This window comes from Heterodontus francisci, chromosome 13 (assembly GCF_036365525.1).
Source record: "Heterodontus francisci isolate sHetFra1 chromosome 13, sHetFra1.hap1, whole genome shotgun sequence".
In the NCBI taxonomy this organism is placed as follows: domain Eukaryota; kingdom Metazoa; phylum Chordata; class Chondrichthyes; order Heterodontiformes; family Heterodontidae; genus Heterodontus; species Heterodontus francisci.
In genome coordinates, this window is record NC_090383.1 from 51,897,909 (window position 1) to 51,923,395 (window position 25,487).

The following is a 25,487-nucleotide window of genomic DNA, read 5'->3' on the forward strand; positions in this document are numbered from 1 at the left end:
TACAAGAAAATCTTTGCCTGTTTATTTGAAAAATAAAACACCAAGGGGTTAAACTCATAATACAAATACACTTGCTGTGGTCAGGTGGGGAGTTGAACAGTGGGAACCACCCACGTCACAACATGTGGCTGTAACAATAAAGAATGTCAGAAGGATGAGCAGAATGCAGACCATGTCACTTTGGAGCAGGAGGCAGGGCGGGCAGAAGGACAGGGTGTCAGTGATTAAAGATAGCATGACTGAGCACCTTGAAAATTTTAGCTGATCAGAGAAAGCCACTATGGATTTATGAGGAAGGTCATGATTGCATTTTTTGAAGAGAAGGCTGAAGTAGTGGACAGGGGAATGTCTATGGATGTTATTTATATGGACTTCCAGAAGGCATTTGATATAGTTGCTCATAAGAGACAATTAGCTAAAGTTGAAGCTCATGGAATTAAGGACAAATAATTGACCTGGTTGGGTACAACTCTAAAATTGTACAGACACCTGGAGGCATGTGTGCAAAAATCATTGAAAGCGGCAGGTTAGGAAAGTGGATAAAAAGACATACAGGATCCAGGCTTTTATTTTCTTTTATTCTTTCACGGGATGTGGTCGTCGATGGCTAGGCCAGAATTAATTGCCCTTGAGAACATGGTGGGGAGCCACCTTCTTGAACTGCTGCAGTCCATGTGGTGTAGGTACACCCACAGTGCTGTTAGGAAGGGAGTTCCAGAATTTTGACCCAGTGACAGTGAAGGAACAGCGATTATAGATTCAAGTTAGGATGGTTTGTGGCTTGGCAGGGAACTTGCAGGTGGCGATGTTTCCATGCATCTGCTGCCCTTGTCCTTCGAGGTGGTAGAGAGGGTGGGGTGGGGGGGGGGGGGGGGGAAAAGAGGGGGAAGGCAGGTGGGGTGGTGGGGGGGGGGGGGGGGAGGGGTAAGGCAGTTGGGGGGAGGGGGGAAGGCAGAGAGAAGTGGGGGAGGGGGGGAAGGCAGAGATGGGATAGAGCAGGGGAATGGAACTGACCTGATTGCTCTACAGACAGCCAGCATGGGCGCAATGGGCTAAATGGCCTCCTTCTGTGCGGCAATGACCATGACTCTAGCCTGTGGCCCTCTGTACATCACGCTATTTCTGCAGCAACCGCTCTGTTCAACCTCACACCCACCTCCATAGTTCCTGTTAAAAAGCATTACTCTGTCTCACATTAGCCATTCCCCCAGGAGGTACAGCCAAACTCCCTCCAAAGTTCTGCCCTGTCCTACCCTTGAACTTGCATTTTCCTCTAGTTTCTCTCCCATCTCCCCTCATGCCCTCCCTCAGCTCACTTTTTCCATGAGGCCCACCTCCTGTTCTCTTGATCCTATCTCAATGAACTGCGAACTATCTAAATTCCCTTCCTGGCTCACGTTAGCTCATATTATTAACGGTTCCCTCTTTGCAGGTACTATTCCCCTCTAATTCAAATCTGCCAGCACCACCCATTAAACGTCTGTCCTTACCAACGACCGCTCTATCTCTAACCTCCCTTCCCTCTCCAAAGTCCGAGAATGCGTTGTAGCCTCCCAAATGTATGCCCATCTTTCAAGAAACTTCATGTTGGAATCTCTCCAATCAGGTTTATATTCCTGCCACATTACTGAAACAGGCCTCATAAGGCACAAATGACAATCTACGTGACTGCGATAAAGATAAACGATCCCTCCTTGTCCTTCTCAATGTGACTGCAGGCTTTGATATGATTGACCATCCTCTTTCAACTCCTCTCCAGTGTTGTCCAGCTGGGTGCGACTGCACTCACCTGGTTTTATTCCCATCTATCTAATCGTAGCCAGAGAATCACCTGAAATGGCTTCTCTTCCTGTTCCTGCACCTTTACCTCTGGTGTCTCCCAAGGAACGACGCTTGGCCCCTTCCTACTTCTCATCTGCATGCTGCCTCTAGGTGACACAATGTCAGTTTCTACATGCATGCTGACGACACCCAGCTCTACCTCACCACCACCTCTCGACCTCTCCATCTCAAAACTGTCAGACTGCTCGTTAGGTATCCAGTACCAGATGAGCAGTAATTTTCTAAAATTAAATATTGGAACGACCAAAGACTGTTTTCGGTCCTCACCACTAACTTCACCCACTTGCCGCCATTACTACCGAGCGCTCAAGACAAAGCCCCTCATCAAAATATATGGTTCTGATTGCAGTGGGAGAAACGCACTGTCGATTCAGTGCCGTGCCTTCACCGATCGCCTAACATATCACTTTAGACTTTCCGAATTAAAGAAAACCACAGCCAAATTGAACCATCTATTAACCCCTGAATGAGGCGAACCAAACCAGGTGTCTTGAGATCAACAAATTAACTGTTTATTAGAAAACTAAACTCTTAAACACCAAGATAAAAACAACATTTATCAAAAAAAAAGTCCTTGCAGATTCACGCTCCTGCCGAAGTGGAAACTTCCAATGTGGAGCAGTCCAAGTTTGCTTCGTCCTCGCATCCGATGGAAATAAAAAAAATGTCATCAGAAGCTTCAACTCCTCGTCCGTCCAGCGATGACCAGCAATTACAGTTAAAGTAATTGGTTATTTTATTTTAAGAAATTAATTTGGCTCGACTTTTCAGAATTCTGAGAGTATAATAAATAGGGTTTAAACAGACAGAGGGGGAGAGCTCTCTCTTATTTCCTTCAGTATATGCTGGCAGACAGTCTGTGTGAGTGTGTCAAAAGCCAGCTTTCTTTAAGCTAGTTTCAAACAGTTAATCGCAACATTGTATATTTTGTCCTTGGTCTCCAAATGGCTGTTGCCGGATAACCAGGATGCATTCTTTGAAGCTGGTTGGTTCCCTCTCCATATGGTTATATCCAATGGCAACCAAAATGCATCTTCTTGGTAATTCCAGAGGCTGGTTTGTTCTTAAAGCAATATTGATCCTTGGCTGTCTTAAAGACATACCATATACTTAAAAATAAATAACAGAATCAGAACACCACCAACTCCATCCCTCTCCCTGGCAACTGTCTTAGGCTGAACCAGATTCTTCACAATCTTGGTGCCATTTTTGACCTCAAGATGAGCTTGCAGCCCCATACACATGCTGTCACTAATTCTGTCCGTTTCCACCTTAATTAACATTGCCCAACTCCACACCCGCCTCAGTTCATCAATGCCTTTACAACCTCTAGACTGGACTATTACAACGCACTGCAGGCCGGCCTCCACATTCTATCCTCCGCTAACTTGAGGTCATTGTTATAACCTCAGCGAGACCGTTAACATTAAAACAGAGTTGATGAGAGGTCATCTGACTTCTCTGACTCCATCTTAAAACATTAAAAATCAGAGTTTTTAAAACTTAATCATGTTACAAAGTCCAGCATTCATAACATCAGAAACACTGCGGCCCATGTCCTAACTCTCACCAAGTCCTGTTCACCTATCACCCCTATGCTCATTGACCTATATAAGAATGCAAGAACTAGGAGCAGGAGGAGGCAATTCAGCCCCTCGAGCCTGCTCCACCATTCAATACGATCATGGCGGATCTCATCTCGGCCTCAACTCCACTTTCCTGCCCATTCTCCATAACCCTTCAACCCATTACCAATTAAAAATCTGTCTATTTCCTTCTTAAACTTACTCAATGTCCCGGCAAACACCGCACTCTGGAGTAGTGAATTCCACAGACTCACAACCCTTTGAGAGAAGTAATTTCTCATCGTCTCTGTTTTAAATCTGCTACCCCTTATCCTAAAACTATGACCTCTCATTCTAGATTGCCCCACAAGAGGAAACATCCTCTCTATGTCTACTTTGTCAATCCCCTTAATCATCTGATATACCTCAATTAGATCTCTCATTCTTCTAAACTCCAGAGAGTAAAGGCCTAAACTGCTCAATCTCTCTTCATAAGACAAACCCCTCATGTCTGGAATTAATCTAGTGAACCTGCTCTGAACTGCCTCCAATGCAACTACATCTGCCCTCAAGTAAGGGGTCCAAAACTGTATGCAATACTCCTGGTGTGGTCTCACTAATGCCTTGTTCAGTTGCAGCAACACTTCCCTACTTTTATACTCTATTCCTTCAGCAATAAATGCCAAAATTCCATTTGCCTTCCTTATTACCTGCTGCACCTGCATACTAGTTTTCAGCGATTCATGCACGAGGACATCCAGACCCCTCTGCACCAAAGGACTCTGTAGTTTCTCTCCATTTAGATAATAATTTGCCTTTCTATTTTTCCGCCCAAAACGGATAACCTCACACTTACCCACATTAAACTCCATCTGCCAAATTTTGGCCCATTCTCCTAACCTATCCATATCCATTTGTAAATTTCTTATTTCTTTATTGCAACTTACTATCAAAGCTATTTTAGTGTCATCTGCAAATTTGGCTATAGTACCTTCTATCCCTGCATCTAAGTGATTAATATAGATTTGTAAATAGTTGGGGCCCCGAGGACCGAACCCTGTGACACCCCACTAGTTACATCTTGCCAACCAGAAAAGGACCCATTAATCCCGACTCTCTTTTTTCTGTTGGTTAGCCAATCCTCTATCCAAGCTAATAAATTGCCCCTAACCCCATGTGATCTTACCTTGGGTATTAACCTTTTGTGCGGCACCTTATCAAATGCCTTCTGGAAGTCCAGATATACTACATCTACAGGATTCCCATTATCCACTTTACTTGTTACATCTTCGAAGAACTCTAGCAAATAGTCAAACACCCTTCATAAAACCATGCTGACTCTGATGGATTGTCTTTTGACTTTCTAAATGTCCTGTTATTACATCCTTAACAATGGATTCTAACAATTTCCCAACGACAGATGTTAAACTAACTGGTCTATAGTTCCCTACTTTCTGCCTCCCTCCTTTTTCGAATAAGGGAGTTGTATTAACATTTTTCTAATCCACTGGAACCTTGCCCGCATCCAGGGAATTTTGGAATATTATAACCAATAGTCCCAATATCTCTGCTGCCACTTCCTTTAAGACCCTAGGATGCAGGCCATCAGGCCCTGGGGACTTGGCTGCCTTCAATCCCAACAATTTGCTCTTTACCTTTTCCCTAGTGATGATGATTGTTCTAAGTTCCTTGCTTTCTATAACCTCTGCATTACTTGTTACTATTGGGATGGTACTAGTGTCCTCCACCATGAAAACTGAGGCAAAATACTGATTTAGTGTCTCTGCCATTTCTGTGCTCCCCATCATTAACTCCCCAGTCTCATCCTCCAAGGGATGAACATTCACTTTAGCTACTTTCTTCCCTTTTATATCTAAGAAGCTTTTGTTATCTGTTTTTATATTTTGCGCTAGTTTTCCTTCATAATTTACCTTTGCTCTTTTTATTACTTTTTTAGTAACCCTTTGTTGATCTTTAAAAGTTTCCCAATCTTCCAGCCTGCCACTGGCCTTTGCAATATGGTATGCCTTAAGTTTTAGTCTTTATGTTATCCTTAACCTCCTTGCTTAGCCATGAATGTTTTTTCCCCCTCTTACAATCTTTCTTCCTCTCGGGAATATATTTTAGTTGGGAGGATTTGAATATCTCCTTAAACGTCTGCCACTGCTCATCATCTTTTAGTCTTCCTGCCCAGTCCACTAGGGCTAAATCTGTCCTCATGCCTATGTAATTACCTTTGTTTAACTCCAGAACATTAGTGTGGGACTCCAGTTTCTCATCCTCAAACTGAATTGGAAATTCTAGCATGCTACGATCACTCTTCCCTAGAGGATCCTTAACTATATCATTAATTAATCCCACCTCATTACATAATACCAAATCTAGAATCGCCTGCTCCCTGGTTGGTTCCACAACATCTTTTCTTTTGGGCCTCCTTATCTCGAGAGACAATGGATACGCGCCTGGAGGTGGTCAGTGGTTTGTGAAGCAGCGCCTGGAGTGGCTATAAAGGCCAATTCTGGAGTGACAGGCTCCACAACATATTGCTCCAAAAAAACAATCTCTAATACATTCAATGAACTCTCCCTCGAGGCTCCCCTTGCCAATATTAATCCAGTCTATATGCATATTAAAATCCCCCATGATTATTGCCGTACCTTTGTTACAAGCCCCCAGTATTTCCTGGTTTATACTGTGCCCCACTGTGGAACTACTGTTTGGGGACCTATAGATTACTCCCACCAGGGTCTTCTTTCCCTTGCTATTTCTTATTTCTACACAGACTGATTCTGCGTCTTGATCTCCAGTGCCTATATCATTCCTCACTACAGCATTGATCTCTTCCTTTACTAACAAAGCTACACCACCTCCTTTTCCTTCCTGCCTATCCTTCTGAAATACTCAGTACCCTTGGATATTTAATTCCCAAACCTGGTTTCCTTGCAACCACGTCTCAGTAATCGCCACTAACTCATACCCATTTGTCTTTATTTGTGCTGTTAACTCAATTTTATTCCGAATGCCTTGTGCTCCACCACTGGTCTTTAGTTTTTAATCTGTAAAATATTTCTCCTGTTCACCTTTAATCTGAAATCAATGTAGAATAGGTAATTCAAATTAGCAGTTACTTACCAACCAATGAGCTTATGGTTTTCCTGTGATGTCACTGTTGACCTTTTTCCAAAACTCTGGCACGCCTGGACTGCTCTCACACAGGTCCGACTGCTCTCCGCTCCCTGTGCTGGTCTCACTCCTTCCCGCTGCTGCTCTTTTAAACTGTTCTAGTCTCACTCCTTCCCACTGCCGCTGTTCTTGGTCTCACTCAGTTTCCTGATTAAGCAATGCCTCAATTTGAAAATTCTAATCCTTCTTCTCAAATCCCTCCATGGCCTTGCGCCTCCCCATCACTAATCGGCTCCAGTCCAACAACCCTTTGAGATATCTGCGCTCCTCTAATTCTGACCCCTTGAGCACTTCAGTTTTCATTGCTCCACCATTGGTGGCTGTGCCTTCAGCTGGAAAGGCCCCAAGCTCTGAAATTCCCTCCCTAAGCCTCTCTCTCCTCCTTTAAGATGCTTCTTAAACCTTGCTTTCTCACTAAACTTTCGGTCATCTGCTGTAATATCTTTACGTGGCTCGGTGTCATATTTTGTTTTATAATGCTCCTGTTAAATTCCTTGGGATGTTTTATTAAAGATGCTATATAAAAACGAGTTGTAGCAAATATATATCTATCGCTGCAGTGGTAATGTTGGCAAGCAAGTAAAAGTCTGTGAATTACTCAACTGTGCAGCACAGATATAGATTCAGATCTCAGCTTAATACAGAAAAATTTATCTCCATAGTGCATCTCATATCCTTACATTTCCAAAGTTACACTAACTTCAATGTTCCCTACTACCCAATCTAGATACATCAGGCTTTTACTGGGTGTGGATGGGTGCAAGATAGACTCAAGAGTGGTCAATGTAGTTCACATTTTTTTTTTTAAAAAGGAAGAAAGCACGAATCGAGTAATTAAAGGCCAGTTAGCTGAACATCTGTGCTGGGAAAATTTTTAGAGTCTTCAATTAAGAGTGAAGTTACCACATATAGAAACACAGAAAATTAATGAGAATGAAGGAAGCTATTTGGCCCACTGTAGAGGCAGCCTGCAGAGATTTCAAAAGGGACAAACATGCCCTAACCTCAATTTCTTGAAGAGGTAAAGACGTCTTAAGATTAAAGAAACGCAGAGAGTGTAATGGTTATGGACCACCATTGTGGTCATGCCCTCTCCTACCTAGGCCCTAAACTCTGGAATTCGCTTCCCAAACTTCTCCCACCTCTTTTAAGCCACTTCTTAAAATTTACTTCTTTGACCAAGCTTTGGGTCGCCCGTCCTGATACCTTTTTATGTGGTTGGTGACAAATTTTATCTGCTAATGCTCCCATGAAGCATTTCAAGACATTTTTACTAAGTTAAAGGTGCCAGTTAAATGCAAGTTATTGTTGTTCAAGAAATTATTTGACAAGGTGCCACATAGGTGGTGTCACAGGGTTCAGCTCTGTGGCCACTTCTGTTTACGGTGTATATCAAAGACTTGATTACAGACTTAGAGGATGCAGTGTAGAACCATGCAAATGACACCAAAATAGAAGGGAGAGTTAATTTTTAAGACCAAAAGCTACAGCAACAGAATACGATGGAGGAATTGGTTTAAAAGTGGCAGATAATTCAGTCAGCAAATGGCGAGATAATGCACTTTATTTAGAAAAATAGCAGCAGTAATTAAACTCTGAATCAAAGTAGACTTAGTGGAAGATTAGCGTGATTGGGAGTATAGGTTTACGGGATATTAAATGCAGAATCTCAGGTTGGCAAGACTAAAAAAAGTAAATGGAATTCTAAGTTTAATAACAAGATGTATAAAATATAAAAACCCTTCCTGGTCCCCAGTTTGTTACTACAAACACTTCCCTCCCCTTGGGTACTGTCCCCCACTCTTTCAAAACCATCACCACTTCGCTCCTCCAAAAAAGCCACCTGTCCTCATTAACTCATCACCAGCCTTTTATAATTTCCAAGGTCATTGAACGTGCTGTCCCTCCCAGTTCCTTACCTCAGCCCGTCTGCCACTGAAACATACATCCATTCCTTCTGTCACTTTTAGACTCCATTATTCCAATGCTTTCCTATCCAGCTGCCTTTGCTCCAATCTCCGTAAAGTTCATTTCATCTAAAACTCTGCTGCCCATATCATATCCCCCACAAAGTTCTATTTTCTCATTACTCACATTTTTATTGAAAGTACATGGATCCTGCTTCCCCAATATCTCAAATTTAAGATGGTCACCTTGGTGTTTAAATACATCCATGGTTTTTCCAATCCCTATCTCAATGACCTCCTGCAGCCCAATAAACCTCACTCCCCCAAACTCTGCAAGTCTCTTGTGCACACACCTTTCAGCACCTGAATTTCCTCTATAAATCCCTGCACCTCTCTTCTCATTTAAGACCCTCCTTCAACCACTCTCTTTGATCAAGGTTTTGACCATCTCTCTACTTCTCCTTTCTTTGGCTCAGAGTATGATTTTGCTTATACCTTTGAAGTACCTTGGATTTTTTTCTCTACGTTGAAAGCTCTGTGTAATGCAAGCTATTGTTATTGCTTGTGCAAATCATTTTTATTTCACTTGCGTTGAGGTAATGTTTAGCTATGAAGGTGTAGACACTGATGCAAACTTTCCTACATTGAGTTAATTAAAAAAATAAGATTTTATGCAAGTAGAAATGTTCAATAATAAACTAATTACAGCAAATTTATAAATATACATGTGTTATAAAGTAGTATTTCCCTGAAAGTACTGAACTTTATAAAATACGGAAGCTGGATCTTTATTTATGCATGCAAGTTTAAAGGATACACTAGTGCTCTCACTTTTACCCCAGATACTGTGGGCTGGATTTTACCTTAGGCGGACAGGAATTCTCCACCTACGTAAAAGTCAATGGCGAACCCGCTTCCTCCTAGCCCGGGGATCCGTCCCTCATTTTACGGGTCCCCGGGCTTCAATTGTTCCGAGACGGGACTTCCACCTGCTTGAGGGAGGAAGTCCTGCCTCATTGAGCTGCCGGCCAACCAAAAGAGGGGGCGTCGGGAGCAGCCCTCAATCGGGCACCCTCTGCCTGACTGCCATGGCCCCCAACCGGCGCGCGAGAAGGCCGGCAGCTATCGCTGGGTGGCCTTTCACGTCCCCAACACTCCCACTTGCCATGGGTAAAATACTGTGGAGGCGGGTGAAGGCCCTTAAGTAGCCATGTTCCCCCCCCACCTGACGCCATAAAGTTGACCGGAAGCGGAAGCAGGGCGGGTAGGCCTCCCACTCAATTTTATGCCGCCCCCATGTCACCGTCTGACCTACTGGGGCGGTATAAAATTCAGCCCTGTATATGGCTATTACACTGGCTAAAATGCTCGTCACTGGACACATTAATGCATTCAGATTCCTGGTTGAAAAGCCAGAATCACAGGTTTACTATTTGAAGCTGGAATTAAGCAAAGTTTTTAAACTTACATTTTCTGTTGTACCAGTTACAACATGTAATCCATCATAGGTTGATTTAATGTACATGCCCTGGGGGGGAAAAGAAAAACTTTGATTAGGAAGGATAAAAATCAGTAGTGCCATTCAAGTACAACTACCCCATTGACTTTGTTCAGTGATGTAGCTCTGAAATCTTGTTGCCACATTCAGAATTTAATATTTTGTGTTCCAGATTACATTCTTAGGCATTAAATCCCAAAGGTAAAATTCTCAAATAGGTGGCTGTACCTACTGAGGAAGGGAGGAAAAATAACTGTTCGTAATCGATGAGCCAGTATAAACAAATTATCTCTACTTGCATTAACTTTGAGTGTCTACAGTGCATTTATCTGCAGCAGTATGCGCTCTTAAGTTATATACTTAGCTATATTACAATACGTCTAGATATAACTGTACAATTTTGGAGCTGCAGCAGTGCAACTACTCTCATTCTCACCAAGCACTACAACCATATGACAAGGCACCAACATAAGTTGCATTGGCATAGTCCAGTCATGCAGCAAAGCACAATGACATTAAAAGTTCATCCTTGCACTTCTCCACATGCTAAGTCCCCAATATTACCACGGCAAAATGCAGACTGATCAATAGGAAAATCTGATTATCTTTGGAGCACCTTTTATCTGCAAGAACAGAACTAGCAAGGATCAGAAATAGCTGCTTCAAGGACAGAACTGCATGCAAAATGCTGCTTTTGGTGGGTGAGGTTAATCGAGTCTTTGTTACTGATATTCAGATTTTCAACAAAAAAAAGCTTCCTTTTATCCCCACCCCTTGCCTCCCAGCCCCATGGAATCATGGTATAGTCAGACTCAGTAAGTGCATCATACATCCAAATACACTATGACTTCACTGGCACATTTTTCAAGTTAGGATATCAGCTCAAACAAAAATCAGATCCAGTCACCTACCCTGTTTATATTACTCATTAGATGGCCATTTATTTATTTTATTTAGAGATACAGCACTGAAACAGGCCCTTCGGCCCACCGAGTCTGTGCCGACCATCAACCACCCATTTATACTAATCCTGCATTAATCCCATATTCCTACCACATCCCCACCTTCCCTCAATTCCCGTACCACCTACCTATACTAGGGGCAATTTATAATGGCCAATTTACCTATCAACCTGCAAGTCTTTGGCTGTGGGAGGAAACCAGAGCACCCGGCGAAAACCCACGCAGTAACAGGGAGAACTTGCAAACTCCACACAGGCAGTACCCAGAATCAAACCCGGGTCGCTGGAGCTGTGAGGCTGCGGTGCTAACCACTGTGCCACCATTGTAGATGAGAGATCCAAGAACAATCACTGTATGACAGAACTACACCCTACTAAAGTCAACTGGACTGGAACCAGTTTGATACAGCAAAAAGTTCATTCACAATGTTCTGCTGTTTTAAAAAAAAAGATTTAAAGCTATACTTAAGTTTATGGAGTTTCTTCTAATTAATTACTGTATTATTTTATATTTAACATACAAGCTGTTTTTATATTTTGTCATGCAGGCCCCCACCTGCCAAGAATGAGGCACATATATTTCACTATATGGATATTAATTTTTAAAATTGTTGCTGGGAAGAAAAGGTAGCCTATTACAAGGGGTTGCCAAGCCTCTGGCTGGAAAGACATTTTTCTTTCATACTGGCAAACAGTGTTGGAACAAATGAACTAGTCCCTGCCCTAATACAGGTCAAACCAGTCAGGCATGTGAACACCTGCTGGCCAACCAGGGGAGTTTTAAATTAGAAAACAGAATTTGAACTCAGAAAGCTGTCTGCTCCTGGACTGAACATCTCTCTCCTGTGTGCTCCCATCTCTTTTCCACAGAACTGAAGACACATTGAAGACGCATGAACCCCAAGAGAGAAGAGTCTCCTACAAAGAACAAGTTTTCAGACTAATATGGGGCTTCAATGAAAAACAAGACTACCTACAAAAGGACTACAGTGAGCTCGAAGCACAGTAACAAGAAACTCTTTTGCTATTGCCTCAAACCTCTCCGCTATTTTTCTTCTGCGCTTTTCTGTCTTTATTTGCATGTGCGTATCGCGCATACATGCTAGCGTGGGGCGCGGCGTTTATCTGTAGGCGTTAACCGAATTAGAGTTTAACTTTAATTTTAATAAATTTCACTTTTCTTCTTTAAACCCAAGGCGGCCTGTTTGTGCTCATTTCTTTGCTTTATAATTGGAAAATGGTAAACAAGGATTCACCAAGAGGGAGCTCAAAACACAGTGTTTAAAAATTAGATCCTGTTTCAGTAAGACCAGGTGAAGGCTAAGATAGACCCCTAGTCACCTTTCTCACCTGGTTGTAACAATTTACACAAATTTAGCAGCCGGAAAAAAATCTCACTGATTTGAGTGTCCTACATTATGTTTCTGATAACACCAGCAAAAAATTGCTGATACTACAAGTGGAACAGGCAGACATGAAAATAATGTGAACTCCAGGCATAACTAAGCATTAGACTAAAGCTTTTGCTTTACATATTTTCACACCCTTACCCTTTGGAGAATATTGTGAAGTAGTGGTAAAATTTAAAGGCGGATCAAAAGCCTGAATGCTCCTTCCATGGCCATAACCATCTTTATACTAGCCGATAGGATGGTCAGTCCTATACAGCAAGACTCATACTCCCACAACTCACACTTATCAGCTGCACCTATCCCACTGAATGCCAATGCAAAATTCAGAGCTGGAGCTTCAGTTTCCAATGCTGGGACTGTTTGCAGTGGGTTTCAAACCCTGCACCAAATGACTCAGAGGTGAGAATGCTACCATTAAATGGACAGAAAGAGAGCTTGGGTTCCTTAAACCGGGGGGTGGGGTGGGAAGGAGAGCTCAAAACTTTAACTGAAAGTAACAGTTATTTAAAAGGTATGCACCCACAGGCTTGAATTCAAAAACACTTTTACTATGGTTGCATGTTGGTGCAGTTGTTTGGGATGTTCAAGCCTCTTGTTCTATAGCATTTTGTAAACTAAGCTTGTCATGTTACAGCTGTAGACTTGATCTAGCAACAACTTTTCAGATGATATTCCCGAATTTTTCGCCAAATCTATCCTGTCTTTAGCTGACCATGAATTCTGGCCTTGAATTTAATGCTTCGTCAAGTATTAATCTTTTCTCCTGTAGGGTGTTGTCACTAAATTGGTCTGGGCTTTTACCAGGGCTAAGTTAACCAACGGAGAAATACCTCTTCAGATTTTCATTCTGAACAAGCGCCAGATCAATTTAAATCATCCTACAAGGTATTTCTGAATGGACAGTATAGTCTGCTGAAACAAAATGCCAATTATAGGAAGAGGAATGGTTCATTTAGCCCATGGAGCCTGTTCCACCATTCATTTTGAGCATGGCTAACCTGTACCTCAATTTCATTGACATGGCTTTGATGCATAGCCCTTGAAATCCCAACAGAACACAAGAAATAGGAGCAGGAGTAGCTCATGCCTGCTCCATCATTCCTTATTATGGCTGATCTTCCACCTACCCATCCTATGCCCATATTTCTTGATTCCCTTGGTAGCTAACACAAATCAGTCGATTTCAGCCTTAAAAATTTTCAATTGACTCAACATCCACAGGCTTTTGGTGGAGAGAATTCCAGATTTTCACTACCCTATGTAAAATTGTGCTTCCTGATTTCACCACTGAATGGCTTAGTTCTAATTTTATTATACCCCCCCAAACTCATTCCCCATACTTGATGAAATAGTTTGTCTACTGTATCAAATCCTCTAATCATCTAAACATCTTCATTAGATCACTCCTTAGACTTCTATGCTGAGGGCAATACAAGCCTAGTCTATGCAACGTGTCTTAAATTTAACCCTTTTAACACCAGCATCATCTTCTTTGGCCTCCTTATCTCGAGAGACAATGGGCAAGGGCCTGGAGGTGGTCAGTGGTGTGTGGAGCAGCGCCTGGAGTGGCTATAAAGGCCAATTCTAGAGTGACAGGCTCTTCCACAGGTGCTGCAGAAAAATTTGTTTGTCGGGGCTGTTACACAGTTGGCTCTCCCCTTGCGCTTCTGTCTTTTTTCCTGCCAACTGCTAAGTCTCTTCGACTCGCCACACTTTAGCACCGCCTTTATGGCTGCCCGCCAGCTCTGGCGGACATCAATCTGGTGAATATGCACTACACCACTTCCAAAGCCAATATACCAGAGGTGCAGTGCCCAGAACTGAATGCTGTACTCCAGATGCAGTCTAACCACAGCTTTATATAAAAAGTAGCATAAATTACACATCTTTGTATTCCAGCCCCTTTGAGATAAAGGCTAAAACATTCAATTAGCTTTTAAAAATATTTTTGGACTTGTCCATTAGTTTTTAGTGATTTCTATACATGAATCTCAATCTCTTCCCTCCTTCAGTTTCCAGTTTCTCGCTATTTAGAAAACACTCAGATCTTTCTTTCTTTTAGGTCCAAAGTGAATGACTACATATTTCCTAACAAACTCCATCTGCCACAGTTTTACCCACTCAATCTGTAAATGTTCCTTTACAACTTTCTGCTCCCATCTACACTACTTACTGTGCCACCGGACTTGGTGTCATTAGCACACAGATATATGGTTCTCTATTCCTTCATCTAAGTCATTGATATGGGAGCCCCCAGTACATATCCCAAAGGGACACTACTAGTCACATGCTGTCAATTTGAGTACATACCCATTCATCCCTACTCTGTTTAGTACCTCCTATGGACCCACATTCCCCCTCATCACTCTCAAATATTACTGTTAGCTTCAATACCGCTTACAAGTTTAAGTTCATACTCTGTTTCTGCACCTCTTAATAGTTCACCACTCTACTGGATTTCCACTTTACCTTACATTTGTATAAGCCTTACTTTTAACCGTCTCTTACCTAGCATGCTGACCAAAGTTGCTTAACTGCACAAATAGAAATTTTGCCTTTTAGGGTTATGTACTGATTTTGTACTGTACCAAAAACTTCCTTGAAAACTTCCCAACCATTTGCTTGCAGCTTTACCCATTAGCTGCTCAGACCAGTTTATTATTGTCAATTTATTCTTCATCTCGTTGAAGTTTGCCTTTCTTAATTTTAAAACCTTGGTCTGTGCTTCTTGCTTCTCCCTCTCAAACCTAATATCTGGTTCTTCCCACCACCCCACTCCAACACTTTCCAAGATCCTTATCAGCTAATCCAAGATATCCCTTAGCCTGGTCCCGGGTAGGCGGCACACACTCCTGAATTCTCAATCATGAGAAAAAGATACTCTCTACACCGGTGTTCCCTCTAATTTCCCTTTGCTGTGCACGGCCCACTGGTTGCACTGTGCAGTCCCTTTAAGACTATCATGTGGCCACACACACATGTTAAAGAGACAGCTCCTTATATATGGACCGTTTGCCTCCTGCACACTAAGTTCTGCACCTCAGAGGGAACGTTGCTCTACATCCCAAATTATCAAAGCCCCCATAACTGTAACCTTTCTATTCTGTTCATCCCTTTGGATGTCCTCTTTGCTCCATGGTGCCTTGGTTAGCATTCTGTCCCGTGCCTCCACCCCACCCCCACAGCCTTCTTCCCCACCAGTAGCAAGTACATTGTGCTTGTTGGGCAGGGCCAGTTTCTGTGGTTTCCCCTACCCTGACGTGTCAAGCACACACTGCTTGTTCTGTACCTGCATCTCTCCATGTAGTGTGACTGAAGTAAACTATCCAAGCATTCTTCCTACTTCCTTATATGTCAAGAGTGTCTCTAATTCACACTTCAGCTCAATGACTGAACTGGAAGTGATTCAAGACGGTCATTTCCCATAGGTGCCATCAGCTGGAGCAGGCTACATCCACAAATTCCCATAATGTCGTTATCTTCTCTACATTTAATTATTTTACAAGTTATTTTTTCATTTTCATCATTAATATTAAATTATGATCAAATGGATTGAATTTAGTTTTCCCATTAGTTACTTCTTTCAGGTCAGTATATGTAGCCTATTACATCTATTTACTAATTTGGTTTTTGCCCTTGCCTTTTATGTAATTTTTTTAACGTTTAGTAGCTCCTTAACTATATAGCAAAATATTTAAGCATGAATACATAATTGAACATTAAGCTTTTATTCCTCAGTTTCCATTGCTTATTTACCTGTGGTAGTTATGACAACTTTTCAGAACCTTCATTCAGTTGTTTCAGCCCTGTCACCACACCCACACTTAATGTTCTTACTTTCCCAATCTGTCCTCCACTCCACCTAGGTGTTCAGCTCAGCACTTGATTTATTTTGAAATTTGTGACAGCTACGTACCCTTAGGCCTAGCAAGGACATAGAATCATAAAATGCTAACAGCACAGGAGGCCCTTCAGCCTTTCATGTCCATGCCAGCTCTCTGCAAGAGCAACTCAGCTGGTCCCACACACCAGTCTTTTCCCCATAGCCCTGCAAATTCTTTCTCTTCAGATAATTATCCAAGTCCCTTTTGAAAGCCATGATTGAATCTGCTTGCACCACACTCTGAGGCAGCGCTAACCATTTGCTGTGTAAAAATGTTTGTCCTCATGTCGGCAATGCTTTTTTTGGTCATTCACCTTAAATCGGTGTCCTCTGGTTCTCAGCCGTTCTGCCAATGGGCACAATGTTTCCCTATCTACTCTCTCCATAACCCTCACAATTTTGAACATCTGTCAAATTACCTCTCAAGTCCCTCATCCCTGGAAACATTCTCGTAAATGTTTTCTGTACCCTCTTTAATGCCTACACATTCTTCCTAAAGTGTTGTGCCCAGAGCTGGACACAATACTCCAGTTCAGGCTGAACTAATGTTTTATAAAGGTTCACTATAACCTTCTAGCTTTTGTTCTCTTTGCCTCTGTTTATAAAGCCCAGGATCCTGTATGCCCATTAACCACTTTCTCAAGCTACCTTCAAATGATTTGTGCATACGTACTTCCTGGTCCCTCTGCTGCTATACCCCCTTTAGAATCATACTTATACTTTAACTTATATTGCCTCTCTTCGTTCTTCCTCCCAAAATTATTACTCCACATTTCTCCGCATTACATTTATCTGCCATATGTTGCCCATTCCACCAGCCTTTTGAAATTGATTACTATCCTTCTCAGTTCACACTACTGCCAAGTTTTGCGTCATCTGCAAATTTTAAAATTGTGCTCGGCACAAAGTCCAGGTAATTAATACAGATCAAGAAAGGCAGTGGTCCAATACTGATCCCTGGGGAAACCCACTATATATCTTCCTCCAGTCTGAGGAACAATCATTCATCACTAATCCCGGTTTCCTGTAACTCAGCCTACTTTGTATCCATGCCACCATTATCCCTTTTATTCCATGGGCTTTAACTTTGCTGACAAGCCTGTTATGTGGCACTTTATCAAACGCCTTTTAGAAGTGCAGATACACCACATCAACCACATTACCCTTGTCAATCCTCTCGGTTATCTCATCAATTAACTCAATCAAGTTAGTCAAACATGATTTGCCCTCAACAAATACATGCTGCCTTTCCTTAATTAACCTGCATTTGTCCAAGTGACTGTTAACTTTGTCCCAAATTATTATTTCTAAAAGCTTTCTCACCATGGAGGTTAAACTGACTGGCCTACAGTTGTTGGGATTATCCTTACACCCTTTTTTGAACAAGGCTGCAACATTTGCAATGCTCCAGTCCTCTGGCACCACCTCTGTATCTAAGGAGGATTGGAAGATTATGGCCTGTACCTCTGCAATTTCTACCCTGACCTCCCTCAGAATCCTCATATGCATCTAATCCAGCCCTGGTGACTTATGAACTTTAAGGACAGCCAGCCTTTCTAACACCTCCACTTAATCAAATCTTAGGCCATCCAGTGTCTCAACTATCTCCTCCTTCACAATGATTTTGAAAGCATCTTCTTCCTTGGTAAAGATAGATGCAAAGTAATCATTTCGTACAACAACTATGCCCTCTGTCTCCATGCATAAATCTCCTTTCTGGTCCCTAATTAGCCCCACCCACCATTTCCCACCCTTTTATTATTTATATAACATGGACCGCAGGCTGAATGTGGAGATACGAGTTTGGTGAGTGGTGAGTTCGGTGAAGGGGCAGGTGGTGCTCCTTTTTTTCTACTTTTTAAAAACCCTCCAGTATTTGATTCTTGCTTCAGTGCAGTGGAAGGAGCTGGTTGGTGATTAACTGGTAAGCTATTCTAATTATAATAGTCTGTAAAGTTAAGGTATGACGTGGCAGCTCGACCAAGTGGAATGTACAGTCCGTGGCATGTGGAAAGTCATGGACGCACCATGTGTCCTGGACAAACATATCTGCAGGAAGTGTCACCGGCTGCAGATGCCTGAGCTCCAGGTGTTGGAACTCAAGCGGCTGCTGGAGTCACTGTGGTGCATCCGCGAGGCAGAGAACTACATGGATAGCACATTTAGGGAGGTGATCACACCATGACCTGATGGAAAGGACTTTGTCAAGGGAGATGGCAATATGCAACAACAGTACAGTATCTACCTAAAATGGAAGCTTTTCAGCACAGATGAGGTAACTAGGTCCCCGATCAGCTGGAGCACGAGCATGCAGGCAGATAGGGAATGGGTGACCGCCAGGCAGTCTAAGAGAACCAGGCAGATAGCGCAGGAGTCCCCAGAGACGATCTCATTTGCTAATCAGTTTTCCCTTTTGGATACTGGTGAGGGTGATGGTTCCTCAGAGGAGTGCACTCAAAGCCAAGTTTGTGGCACCACAAGTGGCTCAGCTGCACAGGAGGGGAGGAAGAAGAGTAGAAGAGCAGTAGTGATAGGGAAATCATTAGTTAGGGTAACAGACAGACGTTTCCGAGACCGTAGACGGGACTCCAGGATGGTATGTTGCCTCCCTGGTGCCAGGATCAAGGATGTCATGGAACGGCTCCAGGACATTCTTCTGGGGGAGGGTAAACAACCAGAACTTATGGTCCACGTTGGCACCAATGACAAAGGTAGGAAGGGGGATTTTAGGGAGCTAGGAAGGAAATTAAAAAGCAGGACCTGAAAAGCAGTAATCTCAGAATTGCATGTGAGCATAGGAATAGGAGAATTGAGCAATTAAACACGTGGCTAGAGAACTGGTGTAGGAAGGAGGGCAGCAGATTTCTGAGGCATTGCGACCAGTTCTGGGGCAAGTGGGACCTGTTCAAGATGGATGGATTGCATCTTCGCAGGACTGGGACTGATATCCTCGCAGGGAGATTTGCTAGTGCTGTTCTGGAGGGTTTAAACTAGATTGGCAGGGGGATGGGAACCTGAAGCAAATATCAGAGAGGAATACCAAGATGCACACAATATTGGAGGAGATAGATAGCACAAGAGTAGGGAACAGTAAGTTATTAGGTGGGGCCACAATAAAGGAGAAAGTAATAACGTCTAAAACAGGATTAATGGGCATGTATGTGAATGCACAGTGTGTGGTTAAAAAGGTGAGGTATAGGCATAGGTGAAAATATGATGTTGTGGCTATAACAGAGACCTGGCTCAAAAAGGGGAAGGACTGGGAGTTAGCTATTCCTGGATACAAGGTGTTCAGGAAAGGGAAAGAAAAAGGGGGAGAGGTGGCAGTATTGATTAAGGAGAGCAATGCAGTGCTGGAGAAAAAGGATGTCCCAGAGGGGTCGAGGACAGAATCAATTTGGCTAGAGCTAAGGAACAAAAAATGTGCAGTTACATTGCTCGATGTTGTCTATAGACCACCAGCAAGTGGGAAGGACGTGGAGGAACAAATTTGTAAGAAAATTAAAGAGAGGTGAAAAAATTATCGGGTAGTTATAATGGGGGATTTGAAGTAGCAAAACATAGACTGGGATAGTAGTAGTGTAAAGGACAGTGAGGGACAAGAGTTCCTAGCGTGTGTTCAGAAAAAATTTCTACAGCAGTATGTTGCTAGTCCAAATGAGAAAGGAGGCACTGCTAGACCTGGTTCTTGGGAATGAGGTAGGCCATGTGGATCAAGTGTCAGTAGGAGAGCATTTAGGGGATAGTGGTCATTGTATCATGAGGTTTAGGCTGGCTATGGAAAAAAGGACAAAAAGCAATCCAGAGTAAGTATAATTAACTGGGGGAAAGCCAACTTCAATGGGTTAATAATGGAGCTGGGGCGAATAAATTGGAGTCAAAAGTTGACCGGAAAACCGGCAGCTGAACAATGGACTACCATTAGAGCGGAGATCGTTCGGGCACAAACAAGGTAAGTTTCCTCGAAGGGGAAAGGTTAAGGAAAACAAATCCAAAGCTCCCTGGATGACAAAAGAGGTAGAGATTAAGGTAAAGAGAAAGTGTGCTTATGACAGATGCCAGATAGAAAATACTATTGAGAACCAGGCTGAATATAGAAGGCCCAGTGGAGAAGTGAAAAAGCAAATAAGAGAAGCAAAGAGAGAGCATGAAAAGAGACTGGCAGCTAGCATTAAAGGAAATCTCAAAGTTTTCTATAGACATATAAATCGTAAAAAGATGGTAAGAGGAGGAGTGGGGCCAATTAGGGACCATAAAGGGGATTTACACATGGAGGCAGAGGGCATAGCTGAGGTATTAAATGAATACTTTGCATCTGTCTTTACCAAGGAAGGAGATGCAACCTACACAATGGTGAAAGAGGAGGTATTTCAGACACTAGAGGGGTTTAAAACTGATAAAGAGTATGTATTAGATAGACTGTACTTAAAGTGGATAAAGCACCAGGACCAGATGAGATGCATTGAACGATACGAGGGAAAGTGAGAGTGGAAATTGCAGAGGCACTGGCCATCATTTTTTAGTCTTCCTTAAACTCGGGGGTGATGTCAGAGGACTGCAGAATTGTAAACAATACACCCTTGTTCAAAAAAGGGTGTAAAGATAAGCCCAGCAACTACAGGCCAGTCAGTTTAACTTCAGGGGTGGGGAAACATCTAGGAAAAAAAAATTAATAGTCACACGGACAAATGTGGGTTAATTAAGGAAAGCCATCATGGATTTCTTAGGGGAAAATAATTTTTAACTGACTTGGAGTTTTTTGAGGTGGTAACAGAGGGGGTTGTTGAGGGCAATGCTATTAATGTGGTGTACATGGACCTTTGTTATCTCTTGCCCCACCCCCACCTCACTTGCTTATAATCTGTGATTTTTCTAATATTTGTGTCAGTTCCGAAGAAGGGTCACTGACCCGAAACGTTAACTCTGCTTCTCTTTCCACAGATGCTGCCAGACCTGCTGAGTGATTCCAGCATTTCTTGTTTTTGTTGTGACTTTCAAAAGGTGTTTGATACAGTGCTACACAACAGACCTTTGAGCAAACTTCTTGCACGTGGAATAAAAGTGATGCGAAATTGGCTGTATGACAGGAAACAAAGGGTAGTGGTTAATGGATGTTTTTCAGGCTGGAGGAAGGTTTGTAGTGGAGTTCCCCAGGGGTCAGTGCTGCGAACCTTGCTTCTCCTGATATATATTAATCACCTAGACCTTGGTGTACAGAGCGGAATTTCAAAGTTTGCAGATGATACGAAACTTGGAAACATTGTGAACTGTGAGGAGGATAGTGTAGAACTCCAAAAAGGACATAGACAAGTTGGTGGAATGGTCAAAATGGTGGCAGATGAAGTTCAATGCAGAGAAATGTGAAGTGGTTCATTTTGGTAGGAAGAACATGGAGATATAATATAGAATAAAGGGTACAATTCTAAAGGGGATGCAGGAACAGAGGGACCTGAGTGTATATGTGCATAAGTCATTGAAGGTGGCAGGACAGGTCGAGAGAGCGGTTAATAAAACATACAGTATCCTGGGCTTTCTTAAGAGGGGCATAGAGTACAAGAGCAAGGAAGTTATGTTGAACTTGTATAAGACACTAGTTCGGCCTCAGCTGGAGAATTGCATCCAGCTCTGGGAGCCGCACTTGAGGAAAGACGCGAGGACATTGGAGAGAGTACAGAAAAGATTCACAAGAATGGGTCCAGGGATTAGGAGCTTCAGTTATAAAGATAGATTGGAGAAGTTAGGACTGTTTTCCTTGAAGAGAAGGCTGAGAGGTGATTTGATAGAGGTATTCAAAATCAGGAGGGGTCTGGACAGAGTAGATAGAGAGAAACTGTTCCCACTCGTGAAAGGACTAATAAATGATGTGGCGCAGATTTGAAGTATTTGGTAAGGAATCAAGAGTGATATGAGGAAAAGATTTTTCACGCAGCCAGTGGTTATGGTCTGGAATGCACTGCCTTAGTGTATGGTGGAGGCAGGTTCAATTGAAGCATTCAAAAGGGAATTAGACAGTTATATGAAAAGGAAAATGTGCAGAGTTATGAGGAGAAGGTGGGGGAATGGAACTGAGTGAATTGCTCTTAGAGATCCGGAGTGGACACGACGGGCCGAATGGCCTCCTTCTGCATTGCAACAATTCTGTGATATGCCTAAAGATGACTTTTGGATTCTCTTTCGGTTAACTGCCAGTCTCTTCTCATACTCCCTCTTTGCTTCTCTCATTTCTCCATTCTCACTTCCCCTCTGAATTGTCTATGTTCAGCCTGGTTCTCACTTGCCTTATCAACCCAACATCTGTATTGTATTGAAGTTGCAATTTATGAAGAAAGTTATATTGGATTCATTGGTACATTATATACACTGCTCTGAGGCCTTAATTAGAACAACTTGTATTTATATAGCACCTTTAACGTATTAAAACAGCCCAAGAAGCATTATAAAACAAAATATGACAATGAGCCACATAAGGAGCTATCAGGGCAGATGACCAAATGCTTGGTTAAAGAGGTACGTTTTAAGGAGTGCCTTAAATGCAGGAAAACGAGGTAGAGAGGCAGAGAGGTGAATTCAGGAGGGTAGGGCCTTGGCAGCTTAAGGGACGGTGGAGCAATTAAAACCAGGGATGCTCAATAAGTGGAAATTAGAGGCATGCAGATATCTCAGAGTATTGTAGAGCTGGAGGAAATTAGAGATAAGGAGGGGCCAGGCTAAGGAGGGATTTGAAAAGATTGAGAATTTTAAAATCGAGGCATTATTTAACCGGGAACCAGTGTAGGTCAGCAAGCATTGACATGATGAGCGAATGGCATTTGGTGCAAGTTCGGACACATGCAACAGAGTTTTGGATGACCTCAAATTTATGGAAGGTAGAATATAGGGGAAGCTGTGCAGGACTGTGTTGGAAGAGTCAAGTCTGGAGGTAACAAAGGCATCAATGAGGGTTTCAGCAGTAGATGAGCTGAGATGGGGCAGAGATGAGTAATGTTACGGAGGTGGAAATAGGCAGTTTTAGTGAGAAAGTAAGCAAAACTTGCATTTACATAGCACCTTTCATGACCACCGGACGTTTCAAAGCACTTTCCAGTCAATTAAGTACTTTTGAAGTATCGAGTTACGACCAGGTGAGAAAAGGGTCTGGTGGTTCCCTCTGAGCCTTTTCCTGGTTTGACCGTAACAGGGTTTGATTGTTAAAACACTTTTTAGCTTCCCCTCAGTGAATCCTTGTTCACTGCTCTCCAATTGTAATGGCAAATAAATCTAAGAAAACCTGTCTGGTTGATTTCAACAATAAAGGTCTAAGTTTATTACCCTTAAACTCTAATTCGGTTAAAACTACTAAAATACGGGATGTGACCATGCTAGCATGCATACGTGATAAACACACACGCAGATAGAGACAGAAAAGGAGAAAGAATTAAGGGGAAAGGTTTGAAGCAATAGCCAGAGTTCATTTCCTATTTATTGAGTTCGATGTAAAGTTTTTGTTGCAGTTAAATCTTGCCGTCTCATTGGGGCCCAGTGCACACTTTCAAACTTGTTTTGATGGTTTTCTGTCCTGAGGCTTAGTTTCTTCTGTGGGACCCTGTCTTTGCGCGAGAGGGAGAGAGAGAGACTGTCTACTTGTAGTTGCAGTCTCTGCGTTTCGTGTGAGTGAGTGATGCTCTCTCTCCAGGTTCAGTTGCAGTCTGTTTTTTTTTGTGTGGCACAACTCAAACCAAACCTGGGCCAGCAGGCCAGTCATGTGACTAGCACCTTTTTTGGAACAACCTGCCCGATCAAGTTTTGTGAATTCTTTCAATTTTAGTAGACATCCACAGTCAGGGGCTGGAATGCTGACTTTCACACATTCAATGTCTTTTGATCGAACTCACTTTGGTTAATTGAATCAGGGAGCAGTTCCATTGTCTCCTCCAGGCAACTGTTTTTTAGAATGCAAATATTTCCAGCCACTGTCTTTTTAGAATACAGGTGCAGCCATGTTTTCCGTCAAGTAATGGTTTAAAACTAATGTTCCAAACGACAAAATTAATATATCTCATTCTTGGCAGGTGTGGTTTTTCCTCACAGTCGTCACTGTTGTAATGTTGGAAATGAGGCAGCCAATTTGCATACAGCAAACTCACAAACAGCAATGTGAGAATAGCCAGATAATCTGTTTTTGTGATGTTGATTGAAGGTTAAATATTGGCCAGGACACCAAGGATATCTTCCCTACTGTTCGCCGAAATAGTGCTATGTGGTCATTTACATGCACCCAGGCAAGCAGACGGGGACTCCGTTCAATGTCTCATCCAAAAGACGGCACCTCCAACAGTGCAGCACTCCCTCAGTACAGCACCAGAGTTTCAGCCTTGATTTTTGTGCTCAAACCCTGAGTGGGACTTGAACCTTGTGACTCAAAAAGAGAGAATGCTACCAAATGAGCCATAGCTGACAGCACAGATATGTGGCTGAAATCTCATTTTGGGGTCAATTGCGACATTGAGGTTGTGAGCAGTCTGGTTCAGCCTCAGACAGTTGCTGGAAATAGAGGGACGGAATCAGTGGCGAAGGAGCAAAGTTTGTAGTGGGAACCAAAGACAATGGCTTCGGTCTTCCCAGTATTTAATTGGAGGAAATGTCTTCTCAACCAGTACTGCATGTTTGATTAGCAGTCTGACAATTTAGAGACAGTCGAAGGGTTGGGAGAGGTGGTGGTGAGGTAGAGCTGGGTGTCATCAGAATACACGTGGAAACTGATGTTGCATGTTCGGATGATTTCGCCGACAAGCAGCATGTACATGAGAAAGAGGAGGCGGCCAAGGTCAGATTATTGGTGGACTCCAGAGGTTAATCATAGGAGAAGTCATTGATAGGGACTTTCTGGCTATGATTAGATTGATAAAAATGGAACCAGGCTGGCTGACAGTGGAGAATGGTATGATCAACTGTGCAACTGTGTCAGAGACTATAGACAGTTTGAGAAGGACAAGCGGGCAATAGTTTACCTTTGTCACAGTCACATAGGATGTCATGTGTGACTTCGTAAGGGTAGTTTCTGAAGTGCAGCAGGGGCGGAAACCTGATTAGACAGATTCAAACAATGGAGTTTTGGGAAAGATGGGCAGGCATTTGAGAGGCAACAGCACATTCGGGGCCGCTAGTTTGCAGGATGAGGGGGGTGGGGGGGTCAAGGGCTGAAGGAGAGCGGCAATGACGGCAGATTTGAAGGTGAGAGCGAGAGAGAGAGTGAGCGA

The 25,487-nt window shown here is 42.8% G+C and overlaps 1 protein-coding gene across 3 annotated transcripts in view; it reads right to left on the minus strand.

Moving 5' to 3' along the window:
• Window positions 1-25,487, minus strand: part of cnksr3 (cnksr family member 3) — a 160,411-nt gene that overhangs the window by 28,171 nt on the left and 106,753 nt on the right. For all 3 annotated transcript variants that reach the window (XM_068044817.1, XM_068044815.1, XM_068044816.1), the window contains one exon: window positions 9,966-10,025. In XM_068044817.1, coding sequence (XP_067900918.1) covers window positions 9,966-10,025 — 60 coding nt within the window. The remainder of the gene's footprint in view (window positions 1-9,965; window positions 10,026-25,487) is intronic.